The sequence below is a fragment of the Macrotis lagotis genome, chromosome 1 (genome assembly GCF_037893015.1).
Source record: "Macrotis lagotis isolate mMagLag1 chromosome 1, bilby.v1.9.chrom.fasta, whole genome shotgun sequence".
NCBI classification, from domain to species: domain Eukaryota; kingdom Metazoa; phylum Chordata; class Mammalia; order Peramelemorphia; family Peramelidae; genus Macrotis; species Macrotis lagotis.
Genome location: NC_133658.1, coordinates 37361634 through 37378111, shown reverse-complemented (window position 1 = coordinate 37378111; position 16478 = coordinate 37361634). Strand labels below are relative to the sequence as shown.

Sequence of the window (16478 nt, the reverse complement as noted above, 5' to 3'; positions counted from 1 at the left end):
TCTTTGTCCTTTCTATTAAGCCCTGATCAGACTATTTTAAGCAATACCTTATTTGAGTGTTTTGTCCTGATTTTATGTTTCTTGTGTTTCTCTTAGAATATATATGGACAGATCATATCTGCTTCCCTTTTGCAAGAGTCAATCAAATCTTTATTAAGTTCTGACTTTAAATCAAATTCCTATCTTTTACTGAAGGGCCACCATGGCCCTTAGAAGACATGTTACAGACATGTGTGTGTGAGGTGTGTGTGTGTGTGTGTGTGTGTGTGTGTGTGTGTGTGTGAGTATATATGGAGATTCATTTTCTTTGACTTTTAGAATAACTTCCAAAATCTCTCTTTGTTACTCATATAAATCTTTTTAAGTTGAATTTCTTCCATATCTGAAGGCCTTTCTTCTGGATACTTGAAAAATTTGTCCTGTATTATGGAAATTATGAAATTTAAATGTTGCATGACTTAATAATTTTAAGAAGTGGGCTTTTCTATGGTAGAGATCTGTGTTTGCTACTAAATATCATTTGGCTATATTTTCAAAACTTCTGGGTATTGTTCTTGTATTATTTCCTGCAGTACAGTATTCCGGATTTTGGATTCATCATTTTCTTCCTGGGTAACTGTCTCCTTTTGAATTCATCATTTTCTTCTTGGGTAACTGTCTCCTTTTGAATTCATCATTTTCTTCTTGGGTAACTGTCTCCTTTTGAATTCATCATTCTTCCCCCCAGGTAACTATCTCCTAGGTAGCTAACAGATGGGAACTTTTGTAAACTCAGATTGTTAGAATAGGATAAATGGTCCAATACAAGAAGGATAAAAGTAGATTAAAAGGTTCCAGACACAGTTATCTTGCCAGAATCAAGGGGAGGTACTGATACTGATGGTGAGTTCCTGACCTTCCCTTGTCTTCCTATTATGTGTGGAGGCCTGCTCATAGTGGTGTGGTCTGACTTGGTAAGGAATTAGGAATAGGTCTTATTCCTCATAGCCCCTAATTAAATCCATGGCTTCTACCTTCAACTCTTGGTGGCCTCACACAGACACTGGCCTCAGCCCTGTCTCTGTCTCATCTCCTCTCTTTGTCTATTCACTCATAGGCAGTTGGCTTCATCCCATGTTCTGTCTGTGCTAAGCTTCATCAGGTTCCCTGGTTTCAGCCTTCTAGGGCCCCCTAGTATGGGTTATGTTGGTGCCTCTGCTCTCTCCTCCTCCTCCTTACTCGGGGGCCTTCCAGAATTAGCAGGATCATCTGCTGTGGTTCTGACCAACACTGGAGGCTGTACCTGCTTCATATCTCCAGGAGTGGAGGTTCAGGGAGGAGTACACACTGTCCCTGGCTTTCCACTCATCTCCAAGAAAACTTACTTACCTGGTCTGGCCTTGCACCCCTCTGACCCCTGGCTTAATCAAGTCTGCTCTTTATGTGCTACTGACCAGGATATCTACAGGGCTGACTTAAGCAATCCTGGATTAGATGAAGACCTATGCTTACTGTTTCTCTGTGCTTTTATTGCTCATTTCTTTAGAGTTAAAAACCTTGTCCATGAGAAATCTTATCTTAGGGTGTATAGTCTTACCACCAAAAAGTGCTGAGAAGGAAGGCACTGGAGTAGTTAAAATAAGAAAGAAACTGGGTCATTTGTTCAATTAAAAAATGTTTTAAAGGACAATGATTGTTCTTTGGGGTGAGGGTCTAAAGTCCCTGAGTCTGTGGCACAAGGCTCTTTCTTGACATGATAAATAAATTAATAACAGATACCTTGCCTGATTTCTGGCGTGTTTTTAGGTTTCAAAGCCAAGAGCAAGAAGACTGAAGACTAACTTAACTATTCAGCAGCTAGCAATCAGGAATATACCTTTTGGGGCACTGGCAATGTGGGAAGGTATTTTTCCTGCTTGGGCAGATTTATAGTATGGATTTGCAGGGTTTTTTCCCCATTTTTTTTTTGTTCAATGGGCGTGTGGGTGCTGGAAGACAGAGACTTGGAAAGAGTGGATAGTCAGTCAATAATCATTTAATAAACCCCTATTATTTGCAAACATTTTGCCAATCACTAGGAATATAAAGAAATGTAAAAGTCCTTATTCTCAAGGAGCTTACAGTCTGAGGGCAACCATATACCAACAATTAAATACAAATAAGATTGCATTACTTTGCTTGTGTATATGATATGTGTATATATACATAGATGGATATGTATACACATGTATATATTAGTATCTATATTTTGCATGATATATCTACATTTGATAAATTGCAAATAATTAACAGAGGAAAGGCATTAGAATTAAGGGAGAGATTAAAGACTAGTGAGAATGGGAGAGAAGGGACAGGAGAATCTGGGATGGAATGGAATCAATTGTTCATGTAGAGGGTTAAGTCTTGGCAAGGAGAATGGTCACTTCTTCATGTGAGAAAGGTGAAGGAAGAAATACTAATGGGAAGAATCAGTGATGTAAAATGAGGAGATGAGTGTATCCTCTTGGTGAATGACCTCAAATTTTTCCATGAAATATGAAGCAAGAATCTCTGCTCAGAAGGAAAATAATAGTATCCAACTCCCAAGATCAAATGATATAAGGTATCTATTAGGTGCTCAATTCTTGCTGTTCAAAATTGTGCTGACTTTTTGTGATTCCCTTTGGGGATTTTTTTTTTTTGGCAAAGATACCCAAATTGTTTGCCATTTTCTTCTCCAGATCATTTTAGACATGAGGAAACTGAGGTAAATGAGGATGAAATGACTTGCTCAGAGTCACACAGCTATAAGTGTCTGAGGCCTGATTTGAACTAATGAAGATGAGTCTAACTGCCCAAAGGAACAATATAAATATTAGCTATTATTACCTTTCAAGTCTTCTTTTATCTTATTCCACAAACTCAGTGATCCAATATTGTCCTTGTTTCACCCACACAAAACTAGACATTTCAATGACTGACCTGACTTTGCTTCTGCCCTCTTCCAAATCACAGCTAAAATCTGACCCTCAGTGAGAAGCCTGTCCTGGTCACCTTTAACATTCGTGCCTTCCCTTTGAGATTGCCTCTCGTTTATCCTGCAAATATATTTTTAATTAAAAATTTTTATTGTTATTTTTTAAACATTAAACTTTGGATTCCAAATCCTCTCCATGTCTGTAGCCCCTTGCTTATGATATGGAGAAGGCAAGCAATTACTATATGAATTTACAAAGTCATTCATATTATTCAAAAGATTCTTTTTCTTAATCTCATTTTCTTTTATATAAAAAAACAAACAAAATTAACCAAAATCACAATCTTTTACATCTTCTGATCAAAGAAATCTATTTATTTAGATTCTGGAAGTAAACTAAATCGGGTTCAGATTCAACTCAGGTTCTCAACAGTCGGATTGAGGGGGGAAGGGTGTCACATATTTCCAAAGATTCTTCTTGGGAATTTCAAATTGTCCGTGGGCGTCTATCTTTGGAAAGTCTGTTCCCCCCAGCAGTATTTTATTCCCAATAGGCAGCTTTGGTCAGTGAGATGCGGCGAATATGAGCAGGAGACTGGCCACCGGCTAGTCTGAACCCATAGCCCCCAGCCCTGAGGATAAAAAGATGAATGGAAGGAAATGAAAAATCCCCCTTGGGTTAGGCGTCTTAGAGGGAGGAAAGGCTGGTTTCCTTGGCGGCCCAGCACTCAGCACCCAGAGATGGAGGCTGCACCCTCCTGGCAGAGGCGCCCCCCTTGGTCCCTGGGGGCCTGCAGCCGAGGCTGGGCTTCGCCACGAGGCCGCTAGGTGGCGCCGCGGCCCCAGGGAGGGCGCCCCTCCGAGCGGGGCGGGCCTTGAGAGCGCAATGCTTCCGGACCACGCTTCCCAGCTGTGTCTTTGGGGGGGGTCTGGTTGGTTCTGGTCAGGCCGCCCCTCCCCCAACACCGGCGTGTGTTAGAGTAAACGTGTCCGCATCTAATTGTTTTGCTGGGTTTTCGAGGCTAAACCCAGGGGATTAAAGCGTGCCCCTTATTGGGGCAAACTCCGAGGCTGACGCGATCCAACGTAATTGTGGCTTTGAGCTCTTCCCCTCCCCCTGCACAGGTACAGGCGTGTCCCGGATGGAGGCGTGGAGGCCGGCAGGGGGCGCCCCGAAGCCCAGCTGCGGCGCAGCCGCGGCAGCTTTGCTCCTCCTCATTATTTTAATTCTCGGCGGGTCTTTATGTTTCACTGTTTCTGGTTAAAAAAAAAGGTTAAAGTGTTTTCCTAAGGGAAAGAAGACGTTGACGCGTGCGCAGAAAGCCCAGGGTGGAGCCACCCCCGGGCGGGGCTGCCCGACACATGCGCAGACTTCTGCTCAGGCCTTTCTATTGGCCGGCCGGCGCCTTCCCCAAGATTTCTTCATTTTCTTAAAGACTTACTTAATATCACATGACTGGCTCCGAAAAGTAAATAAAAACCCACCTTGCTTATAACAAGTAAGAGCTTCCGCGGAGACGCAGCCGCTCAACTCCCAGGCCGGCGCTTCGGCGCCTGCGCAGAAGGCGCCCGCCGGCCGCCGTTCCAGCCTCTCTCTGAAGAGAAAAGTTCGACCCCGTCCAGTCTTCTCGAGCCTGATTGGATGGGCCCTGGGGCATGGCGGGAAATGTAGTTCCGGGCGGACGCTGCGCAGCCGCAGTTCTTGAAGTGAGGCCGAGGAAGGGCTTGAGCATTCCAGCTTTTGCTTCTCGGCGGGCCTTGGTGCCGGTTGGGTGAGTCTGGGAGTGGGTGTGGGTCTGTGAAGGTGTGTGCTGGGGTGCGGGTATGCGTGTGCTATGGGGACTTTAGGGGGGCTCCTCTAGGACTGGGAATGGGGAATGTCACGTGCCACAAGTGTGGGGATGGGAATTTGAACCCAAGACCCGCACCCCCAATGATGTGAAGCTTGGTCCTGGAGAGGAGCTGGGGTCCTCGGGGAGCCTAAGGGAGCTGATGAGGCTATCTTTTTGGTAACCCTAGCCCTAAGCCCCATAGAAGGCGCTTAATAAGTTATTTACTGATTCCCCAAGAGCCAGGGTGGAACGAGAAAGGGGATCCACCTGGGGGGCAGCAGGGGGATGACAGTGCAGCAAAAGGCTTCCCTAGCATTATCCACACACCTAGGCAACATGATATCAAAGGAAAGGCTTGATGAAGCCGTGCTGATTCCTCTTCTCTCCTGTCTCCCTTTCTAGATGCCTCCTAACCATCCCTTTCATAAGGACTTCTAGAATTTTGCCAGGGGTCGAAGTCAAGCATGAAGACATAGAGTTTGCAGATTCTGCTCTTTTAACCCTTTATGAAACTTTAGATAACATTTATTGACCTATGGCCCGTCTCCTGGTATCTTTTTTTTTTTTAGGTTTTTGCAAGGCAAATGGGCTTAAGTGACTTGTCCAAGGCCACACAGCTAGGTAATTATTAAGTGTCTGAGACCTGATTTGAACCCAGGTCCTCCTGACTCCAGGGCCGGTGCTTTATCCACTGAGCCACCTAGCCGCCCCTTCCTGGTATCTTTGACATTCTTCCTTATCATTTTGTTCATGGCAACTCAGAGAGACAGAGATAGACAGAGACAGAGAATGAAAGTGTGTAAAATTGTGCTCTGTCATTAGTTTGAGAACCTTTGCTAGGACTGTTCTCCTTCCTGATTTCTTTTTTATCCTTTAGTTCTGGCTTTTCAGTATCTGCTCTTCCCCAAGATAGCTGAAGTGAGGAAGAGAAGAGGAAGGAATGACTTCTGTGTTCCTCAAATCCAGGTCTCAGGTGAGTTAAAGACTTTTTCTTCCTTAATGCCATCCCTTTTCTCAAAGTTTTGACACTTCTCTTTCCATTGTCCTCTGTTTTCTGTATCCAGGAGCCTGAAATCATTTTTTTGTACTCCCCCCCAACAGATTTCCATTTGTACCCCCACTTTTGATAGACTGTATATAGAGTTCATCCTTTTTTTAATCTAGGAGGAATGTAATCCAACCCCCTAATTTCTTAATTCATGAAACCTTATTCTTTGGTAGTTTTCTTGCTAAAAGTAGGAGTGTGTTTACTTTATAAATTAGTAGCAATATTGTCCAGTATTTCTTAATTGATTTAGAGCTAGAAAGAACATTACAGTTCAATTAATTATCTAATCCAACTGCTTCATATAACAGATGAGGAGAAAGGCAGGAAGAGGCAAAGAGTTCTTTGTCAAAGGTTACACATTAACTAATGGAGTCACAATTTGAATTCAGGTCTTCTGATTCCAAATCCAACACTACTAATCATGATTTATATTGCCATTTAAAGTATTTTTTTTATCCATGTAGCTGTAGTAATTGTGTATGTTACTCTTATGACTTCTCTCTGTTCATACTATACTACTACTTATAAATATTCATATATTTCTTTGAAATCTTCATATTTGACATTCCTTAGACAAGTTCTTTGGAAATAATATTGCCTTTATTTTTTTTTTTTTATTTTGTCAGTAAACTTCTTGAGAGTAAAAACAAGAAAATTATGGGACTAGCCAGCTGGGTCAGAGAGTGTGAAGATCTTTTTTCTTGTGGAATTCCAAAGTTTTTTCTAAAATAATTGGATTAACTTGTAGCTCCAAGGTTAGGGAATATTTGCCAGTTTTTTGTATTCCTCAATTACTCTTATCTTTGGCAGTTGCTGGTTGTGAACCAGAAGGGCAGTTTGCATTTGTCTGATTATTAGCCCTTAATGAGCTGGTACTTTTTGGATGATGCTTAAATGTCTACATTAAGTCTTTTCAGAATTTCTTGCTAATATTCTTTCCTACTTCTCTCCTGGGGACAAGGGATTTGGATGTACACTTTATACGTCAAAATTTTATCATCTATTCTACAAAGAGATTTCTTTGTCTGTATCTTTACTTGGGATTAGAGATCTTGAGCTAAAAGGGACCTCAAAGACCTTGTTGTCCAAGCCTCTCCATTCATAGTTGAGGAAACTCAGGCCCAGGGAGGATAAGTGAGTGATCCAAAATCACACAGGTATCATAAGCCTCAGAAGTGAAATTTGAATCCCCATTGACCTTCTTAAACTTCTTAAATGATGCTCTCTGCAAAAGGGCAGAATATAGTGAATTTATTTATCCTTTCCTTGTACCTGGAAGCTCTTCCTTTCTTAATACAGTCTAAATACTCCTAAAATTTTCTGACTTTTATATACCATCAACAATTCCTATTGGTCTCCCCTTCAATAAACTGCCAGGTTTTTTAGAATAATGACTAGAATCTTACTATACTTCCCTAGTCTTAAACCTGTGAAGTTGACTTCTTTATACTTAGGTATAAAACTTCATGAAACCGCCAAACAAACTACTTTCCAGATAGTGGACTTCCTTTGCATTAAATGAGGTCCTCTCCAAGTCTCATAATTTGTAGAATAAGAAGTGATCATTCCAATGTCAACAATATTAGACTAGAGTTCTGAGAGATTTGAAGTAGAAGACCTTAATACTTAGATAGGTAAGCGGTAATAAAGTCCTTAACTAAGGTGGTAGTTTTTAATGTGTGGTTGTTTCCATTTATATCATCGTATATATTTATTGTGCATATTATTGTAATATATAATTTGTGTATTGTTTTCTTGGATCACTTCATTGCATCAATTCATGTTTATCATTCCATGCTTCTCTGTATTGTTCACATTTTTCATTTCTTAGAGAACAGTAATATTCCATTATATTCAAATACCACAATTTTATTAGCCATTCTCCAGTCCATGGGCATCTATCTTGTTTTCAAATCTTTGCCATCATAAAAGGTGTTTCTTAAATATTTTGGCATATATGGGTTCTTCTTATCAATGGCCTTCTTTGAACATAAATCTAATAATGAAACCTCTGGGTCAAGAGATGTGAATTTTTTAGTCCCTTTCTTTGAATAATTATAAATTGCTTTTCAAAGTGATTGCATTGTTTCACAGTTCCACCAATAATGCACCAAATATATCTATTTAACCTAGCACCTCTAACATTGACTATTACCAACTTTTGTTATCTTTGCCAATTTACAAGGTAAAACCTCAGGATTGTTTTGCCTTTCATTTCTGTAATTATTTATGATTTTGAAAATTTTTTCATATAGTTGTTAAGTTTGCAATTTTTTTGGAGAACTGTTTACATCCTTTGATATTTTATCAATTGGGGGATAGATTTTGATCATACAGATATACTCTTTTTAGTAAATCAAGGCAATATTTGCCTTTCTCTAATCTTGTGGTTCCTCTCCTATTGCTCTGATCTTTTAAATTTAATTTGTATTAGTATTTTTGCTTCTATATTGTTTCTATATTATCTCCTTATATCCCCTCCAACCCTTCCCTGAGAGTTATCTTTTATAATAAATAATAAAAAGAAGGAAAAATGTTTACCAATTTACCAAAAAATTAACCAATCCATCACACATTTTTTTAAATCATATATTCTATAAAGTGCCCTTTATTTTTCGGATTCTGTTCTTTTCCCATTTTGTGTGAATCAGGACAATATTTGCTATTATCTCAATGTGTGTTTCCTCTCCCATTTTCATAAACTTTCAGATATCATTGAATATAACTTAACAGTCATACTTTACAGCTCTCTTAGCATTCAGGCAGGTAGTTTATCTGGGTCAGATGATTCAAATTCACAAAGACAACTTGAAGGCAGAACCAGTATAATATAATACACACTGCACCTTATCAGAGGAACTGTATTTTAGAGAACAGAAGACTTCTGGGAAAGGCTTGAAATTGGCCTGACTGTGAGAGGTCCTAATCAAGGCTAGCTGTCCTCTTGGATAAGCCACTTAACCATGCAATGCTCTGGAGTAACTTTCTAAGGTGAATATAGCTGCAAGAAAGGGATCGATCTGCATTAATAATAGAGATTTTCTTGCCTGGAAGCTCCTTGTAGTAGCAAAATCACAGGCTAATACCAATCCCTAGCCCTTGCTCCTCACAATACTATAAAGCAGGGTATTTTACTGCTCATTTTGCAAATGAGGATGAAAAAAAGGTTGTAAGTTTATTAATAGAAAAATATTAACCTAGATCCCTAAATTGTGGTATTCAGAATGATTAAACTAAAATCAAATAGCTGGCTAACCCTAACCCTAACCCTAACTGGTGTGTTGTCTACACAGACCTGATTATACCTGTAATATTTACACACCTGGAAGGGAGCTGGTGATGTTATTGCCCTCAATTGTGTGATTGGGAGTAGTCAAGTAACATGGATGATTTACTTTGGGTTCAGTATGGAAGCTGATTTTAAAGGCTGACTTTGAGTGGTAAGGTTTTTTATAATATTGAGTTAGTTTATATAGTGGAGTAACCAGTATAGATAAGCCCTCCAGGAAGTGTAAAAATGGAATACTTAAAACCCTGATGCTTTGAGAAACAGTACCTTTACAATCTGTTAACTTCATGTCTTCTCCATATTCCCCATGAAAGCTGGTTCTCAAGGGAGCAGGTGTCTTGTTTACTATTTCAGATACCACTGACATTCCAAGATGTGGCTGTGGACTTCACCTTGGAGGAATGGTGCCTCTTGGAACCTTTTCAGAAGGACATGTATTGGGATGTGATGCTGGAGAACTATGAGAATTTTGTCTCCCTTGGTAAGGTGGGCTCTCCCCGCCCCCCAGACAATCAGCTTCCCTTGGGTTGATTTTGCATTTTCATTTCCTCTTGGCTGACTGGTACTTGAAGTGCTTCCCTTCTCATGAAGGGAGAATGTTTTTGAATGCATGTCTTGGAGAATGATTGCACAATTGTTTGGTCTTAGAGTTACTGGTGTTTCTGTTCACTCTACTTGAGTGAAAGTGTACCAATGGGGCATCATTAATTTTACTGGGCTTTCCCTAAGGTTGTATTTCTACTACTGGCTGTTGATTCAAGTCAAAGAGTCCCCCAAAGACTCAGTGTAGATGTTTAGAAGACATAAAAGGTTTGTATCTTCCTAGGAAAGATTGGTTGAAGTCATTTCCTCTGAACCAGTGACCCAACCCCATGCTTTGTGGGAGCATCTGGGTCATGGTGGCATTCTCCCCTCGTGATCAAGAGAGTTAAGATGGAATTTTTGATTTTCCCTCTGATCTAAGCAATTTAAAATTTTATTTTCCAAAAAGGAGGCCTTCCCATTTCCATACCAGATGTTATATCCCAGATGGAAAGGATAGAAGCACCACGGATGGCAGAGGGAGGAGTCCTGATTAGCACTTTCCTAGGTGAGTGCATGAAAAATAAACAGATATGAAACAGTCAACAGCATCCCAGTGTGTTAGACAGGGAGCTCTCCTTAGGTCATTCAAGAAGAGCTGTGCCATAATATATGTCAGAAGAGTGAAAAGGGAATGGAACATATGAGTCTTCACAAAGTAATCTGTTTTCTATTAAAGTGAGATGCTGAGGACATTGTTGGTTATGTGACATTTTGGGGCAAAATTGCAAGGCTTTCAAAAGCAATAGGTTTTCTCAGAAAGTAGCCTAGGTATAGTTAACATAGCATTACCATTAGAAATACTTTGAGAGTTCAAAAGAACAGGCAATTAAGGATGAGGGATTTGTTAAAGCTCTGTTAAGAACTAGGTAACTGCAGAGGAGCCAGTTGGAATTTGATTAGGTAAAGGGTGAAGGAAGAAGGCATTCTTGATTGGGGAAGCATCATGTAAAAGGCAAGCTAGACAAGAATGAGATTTGGTTGACTGGAGCAGAAGATGCTTTGTGGATCCTTTTGTGATTTCCTTGAGGAATTGAATTATTCTTATCCTTAAGAGTATTGGGGTAATACAACAGATTTTTGGGGTTTTTTTGATTTGGTTTGGTTTTAAACTGAGAATAGGTATGATGAAATTAATGCTATGAGAAGGTTAACTTCATCTGGAGAAATGGGCTCTTGGAACCTTCTCAGAAGTTCATGTATGGGGATGTGATACTGGAGAACATATTGTGAAAGTCTTATTTAAAAAGGGAAATACTTAACTGCAAATATTTTTGGCTAATTATCTGTTTCCCTTCTACTTGTAACTTCATTGGTTTTGTTTATGCAAAAACTTATGTGTTTAAAGTTGTCCATTTTTCCTTCTATGATATTCTTATTTTTCCAATTATATGTACAGATAATTTTCAACATTGATTTTTATAAAGTTTTCTCCCTTCCCCCACCCCAGGATAGCAAATAATCTGATATATTATATATGTAAAATGTATTACACACATTTCTATATTTGTTTTATCCTCTTTTTAATCCCTTGTTTGGTCATGAACTCTTTCCCCATTCCTAGATTGTAAAAGTAATTTACTTGTATCTTGTCAAATTTGTTTAAAACATGACATTTTATATTTAAGTTATGTTTGGAACTTATCTCAGTGTAGAGTATTCTAAACCTAGTTTCTGCTTAGACTGCTTTCTAATTTTTTTCCTCTTCAAATACTGAGGAATTTAGATTTACTAGGTTCATTTGCTTCTGTATGTTGCACATTTAATGTTTCATTGATTAATTTTTCTTTTTTAATCATTATCAAAAAGTTTTGATGGTTTTGATTTTGTAGTGTAGCTTGAGAACTGTTATTGCTAGACTCCCTTCCTTGCCATTTTAAAAAAGTTTCCCCTTAGATTTTTCATCTTTTGTTCCTGCAGATGAATTATATTATTATTTTTTGTTCTAGCTTTTTAAAGTAATCTTTTGATAGTTTGATACTAAGTGATCATTGGTTTGATAGACTACCCTTGAATTGCTCTGGAGATTACCTTGGATTTTATCAAAGTTTAGTTTACAAAATTGATCTGTTTTTTCTTTGAAGTTTATCAAATTTTAGTTTACTAAATTAATCTGTTGCTTCTTTCTAAAGATGGAAACATTGTCCCTAAATATTACAAGTTAGGATACTCTGATGATATTTATAAATGCCCTCAGTATGTTGGAAATGTAATTCATTAACTCTTGGGAAGTTAGTTACTTTGATAGACTATTTCCTTAATCATATTTGGCTTCAGTTTTCTAATAACAATGACTGTTCAGTTTTTTCCAGGTTAATTATCATTGTCTTTGAAGGAATAAACAACCCAGACTTGGAATAATTCCCTTTGCTTGCTTGTCCCAAAGAGAATAATGACTATTTTCATGTTTGTGTTGCTTTTAGGTTCCATTAGTAAGAAGACAAGATATGAAATGAAGAAGCCAACTCTAAAGCAGGATATTTTTTTGAGGGAACCATTTAAAGGAATACTTACAAAAGATGGCCCCTGGCAGTCTACTTTGGAAGAAACCTGGGCTCGTGATGTTGAGTTAAATAGGCCAGAGGAAAAACAAGAGACACAGTCTAGGGAGGAGGATCTCACTAATGAGTCATCTATTGATTGTGATATATTTGGGCAAAAGCTCATCCTAGGGTCAGTTGTTATTACTCAACAGAGAGTTCTTAAAGGAGAAAGTCCCTATAAATGTGATACACTTGGAAAGAACCTAAAACAGGTTTTAGATCCATTTAAACATAAGAGAATTTCTATTGGGAAGAAACTTTGTAAGGATAGTAAATGCAAAAAGACCTTCAATTACCAATCAAATGTTATTCATTACCATAGAAAGCATACTCAAGGGAAACTCCATAAGTGTCATGAATGTAACATAAGTTTCAGCAGCATTTCATGCCTTACTGTTCATCAAAAAAATCACAGTGGGGTAAAACCCTATAGGTGTGATGACTGTGGGAAAGCTTTCAGCAAGAAAGGAATCCTTAATAAACATAAGATAGTTCATATTAAAGAGAGACAATTGAAATGCAATATGTGTGGGAGAACTTTTAGATACTATTCATGTCTTATGAGACATCAGAGAATGCATGCTAATGAAAAACCCTATAAATGTAATGAATGTGGGAAATGCTTTAGGCAAAGAGGAATCCTTAAGACACACCAAATAAGTCATACTAGAGAAAACCATTTGGAATGTAATCTATGTGGGAAAGGCTTCAGATACCGTGCATCCCTTAGGGTACACAAGAAACTACATAGTGGAGAAAAACCTTACATATGTAATGAATGTGGGAAGGCCTTTAGCCTCAAAGGAAACCTTAAAAGTCATGAGAGAATCCATACAGGTGAGATGTCTTTTGAATGTAATGAATGCGGAAGGGCATTTATCCTGAGGAGAGCTCTCAATAGACATAAGAGAGTTCATAGTGCAGAGAAACCCTATATATGTAATGAATGTGGAAAAGCCTTCAGGTGGTGTACAAACCTTAAAACACACAAGAGGACTCATACTGGAGAGAAACCTTATAAATGTGATGAATGTGGGAAAGCATATACTGATCATCAAAGCTTAATTCGTCATCAGCTCTTTCATGCTGGAGATAAAACCTTTCAATGTGATGAATGTGGAAAAGTCTTTACCCACAAGGCAAATCTTAAACGACATAAGAGATCTCATTCTGGAGAAAAACCCTTCATATGCAATCAGTGTGGGAAAGCTTTTATTGCAATGGAAAATCTTAAAAGACATATGAGAATTCATACTGGAGAAAAACCATATAAATGTAGTGAATGTGGGAAAGCTTTTACCAGTCATCAGAGCCTAAATAATCATCAAGTATTTCATACTGGAAAAAAAACTTTTCAGTGCAATGAATGTGATAAAGCCTTTACCACAAGAGCAAACCTCATTATACATAAGAGAGTCCATACAGGAGAGAAACCTTATGTATGTAATGAATGTGGGAAATCATTCAGTGTGAAGAGATCCCTAACTCTGCATAAAATAACTCATACTGGAGAGAAACCCTTTGAATGTAATGAATGTGGGAAAGCCTTCCGCCAGAAGGGAAGTCTTAAGAGACATAAAAGAATTCATACTGGAGAGAAACCCTATAAATGTAATGATTGTGGGAAAGCTTTCACCAATCAAGAAAGCCTAACTTACCATCATAATCGGGAGAGACCCTTTCAGTGTAGTAAATGTGGGAAAGCCTTCATTCGGAAGGGAAAACTCAATAAAGATGCAATAGCAGATATAGAAACAAAACTGAATATCTGTTATAAATGTGAAAGAGCCTTTAACCAAAAGGGAAACCTTAACACACACATAAAGTAACTATAGTAAAACATTCTGAACCTAATTAACATTTTAGTGAATCTTCAGAGGAAGATAAGCCTTGAAATCTGTTTCTGCCACTTAACTCCAGTTGGAACTTGGGAATCATTGTGGAAGAAATGCTTAAATGGGCAGAATTATAATGAGAGCTATAAGGAGTTTTCTAATCCTAAATCATAAATACCACCATGGATTGAAATCATCAAACTCCCAACAATCAAAAGAAAAAGCTTCAATCTGGAGGAATTCGAGAGGCTTGTTAGTTCATCAGATGGTTGTAGTGTATTAAAATATCTTGTGTGATATGAGAGTATCAACTCGACCTTTCTAGGAAAAGTTCTTCTGAACTCTATATTCCAGGAGATGGGAAGGAAATAGTAGGTAGCTCATAGGGTCTGAAGATCTAGCTACCTTAGTAAGTGTCATAGATGTCAAAACTAACACACCCAGACTTGATATGATAACCAGTGTATGTGGTGTGGTACGTGATGGAGGGCAGACCTAAAGAGACATCAAGAGAAAACAGCCACCCTAGAATATTAGAGATGTGAGTTGCCCCAGCCTCATGGGTATCATATCTACATCAGTACTGTTTATTTTCATGTGTTCTTAGGCAAATAGTCATTACCTGTATCTTTTATGTATTTCTTGGTCATATGTGTAGATAGAGAGGTAGGTCTGTGCTCAGGAAAATCTGAGTTCAAATCTGGCCTCAATCACTTATTAGTGATGTGACATCATTTCACTTCATCTGTAAAAATGAGAAAAATAATTGCACCTACCTCCCAGGACTGTTGTGAGGATCAAATGAGATAATAATTATCAAGTGTTTAGCACCCGTGTGCTAAACACGTATTATATAAATGTGAGTTTTATTTATTATTATTATTATTATTATTATTATTATTATTATTGTATGTTCCCTGTATATGTGTTCTTCCCAACTACTATTGTGGAACCTGTGGGAAAATGTACCCTATGTGTACATAGGGGTATCTTATTACATTATTTATATCAAGCTATTTGATTAAATCTTTTTTTAATGTTCCTTTGGATTAACTGGTAATCATAAACAGTTCGGGGATATATGAGCTATATTTTTGAGTGAATACTGATCTACAGGTTCCCGCAAACCTAGGAGAAGTTTTTTTGGGGGGCACATATTAGAGCAAATAGGGAATATATTAGAGGAAATCATCCCCCAACAATGGAGTTGTTCAGAAGTTGATTAGACTGCTCCAGGAGTTTAGTGGGTTCCTCACGACTGATAGTTTTATGTGGCAGTTGTACACCTGTCAGATGTGACAGAAGCTATTCCTAGTCAAGAATGTGTTGAACCAGATGATCTCAAGGCCTTCCTAACTTGTGTAAAATGAGATACTTAGATCTTGAAATATTTGTAACTTGGACTGAGATAATATTTGTTTAAATAAAAAAACCCAGCAACACAATGTCTGATACAATGCAGATACAGACTTGGTTTGATCATTGATTAATACATAATAACTGAAGTTGCTACTTTAATACCAATAACTGGATGAAGGTGATAGGTTTTCCCATGACATCAAAGTTTCATATAAAAACCTAAGCTGAAAAACAAAAGTCTTGTGAAAAAAATTGAACCAGATGGTCATGAGGGGCTATCTAATATTCCTATTGCCAGCCCTTTATGAGTCAGAAAATAGAAATAGGAACTCATGTGGGGAAAAAAACCTTTCAAGTACTTGAATTAGTATAGTAATGGAAGGTCCCTGAGGAGGCATTCAGGATAGTCATTACAAGGCAAAAGTGTCAAAGTAAAATGGAGAGAGAAAAAAAATTCACATCAGCTGTTTTATTACTACTTATTTTGTTAAACATTTACCAATTATGTTTTTCTCTGGTGCTGGGGAAGGGATTATCCTTTGACCTTCCTGCTCTGAGGTAAAGGAGAAGGTACTTTTAGTACCTGTTTTTCTGGTTTTGGCTCTTGTCTTCAAACCAATATGTATTATAGACACCTTGTGGGAAAATGGTCTCTATTGGAGAACAATAGTAAAGCAAAATATGGTTCTTGTCCTTTATTGAAGAAGACCAAAATGGTATCACTATGTGTTTGAGACAAATTACAGTGTGTCTTACTGTGGCTGATCGAACCAGTACGAGCTCGGAATGCTCTACCAGGTTGGACACAAATAGTCCATGCGAACACCTGGGGTGGGTAATCTAGATTTAAAGCTGTCACATTTCCTTTGAGTGCTTCAATTCTGCCTTCATAGAGTGCAGCACCCTCACTGATGATGGCATGCTATGCTGGGCAGTCCTGTGCCAGTGTCTCCCATGCTGTACAATCAATTCCAAAGTTTTTTTTAATGAGAACTTCAGGGTTTCTCAGTATTGTTTCTTCTGATCCCCTTATGAGCACTTGCCCTGAGTGAATT

The 16478-nt window shown here is 38.4% G+C and overlaps 1 protein-coding gene and 1 long non-coding RNA gene across 3 annotated transcripts; one reads left to right on the top strand and one right to left on the bottom strand.

The window, feature by feature from the left end:
* Window positions 1-3280: 3280 nt before the first annotated feature.
* Window positions 3281-4537, bottom strand: LOC141495896 (uncharacterized). Its single transcript, XR_012470889.1, has 2 exons — window positions 4421-4537; window positions 3281-4192 (listed from the first exon to the last, which is right to left on the bottom strand). It is a non-coding gene; the product is annotated as an uncharacterized LOC141495896 (long non-coding RNA).
* Window positions 4538-4614: 77 nt separating this feature from the next.
* Window positions 4615-15908, top strand: LOC141495858 (uncharacterized). 2 transcript variants are annotated; one of them, XM_074197675.1, is made up of 5 exons: window positions 4615-4707; window positions 5645-5740; window positions 9459-9585; window positions 10096-10194; window positions 12110-15908. In XM_074197675.1, the coding sequence occupies exons 2-5, from the start codon at window positions 5708-5710 to the stop codon at window positions 14056-14058; spliced, it is 2208 nt and encodes a 735-aa protein (XP_074053776.1). In that variant the 5' UTR covers window positions 4615-4707; window positions 5645-5707; the 3' UTR covers window positions 14059-15908. The 2 variants fall into 2 exon arrangements, with proteins under 2 accessions (XP_074053776.1, XP_074053787.1); XM_074197686.1 differs by lacking the exon at window positions 4615-4707 and having other exon boundaries at window positions 4741-5740.
* Window positions 15909-16478: the final 570 nt, after the last annotated feature.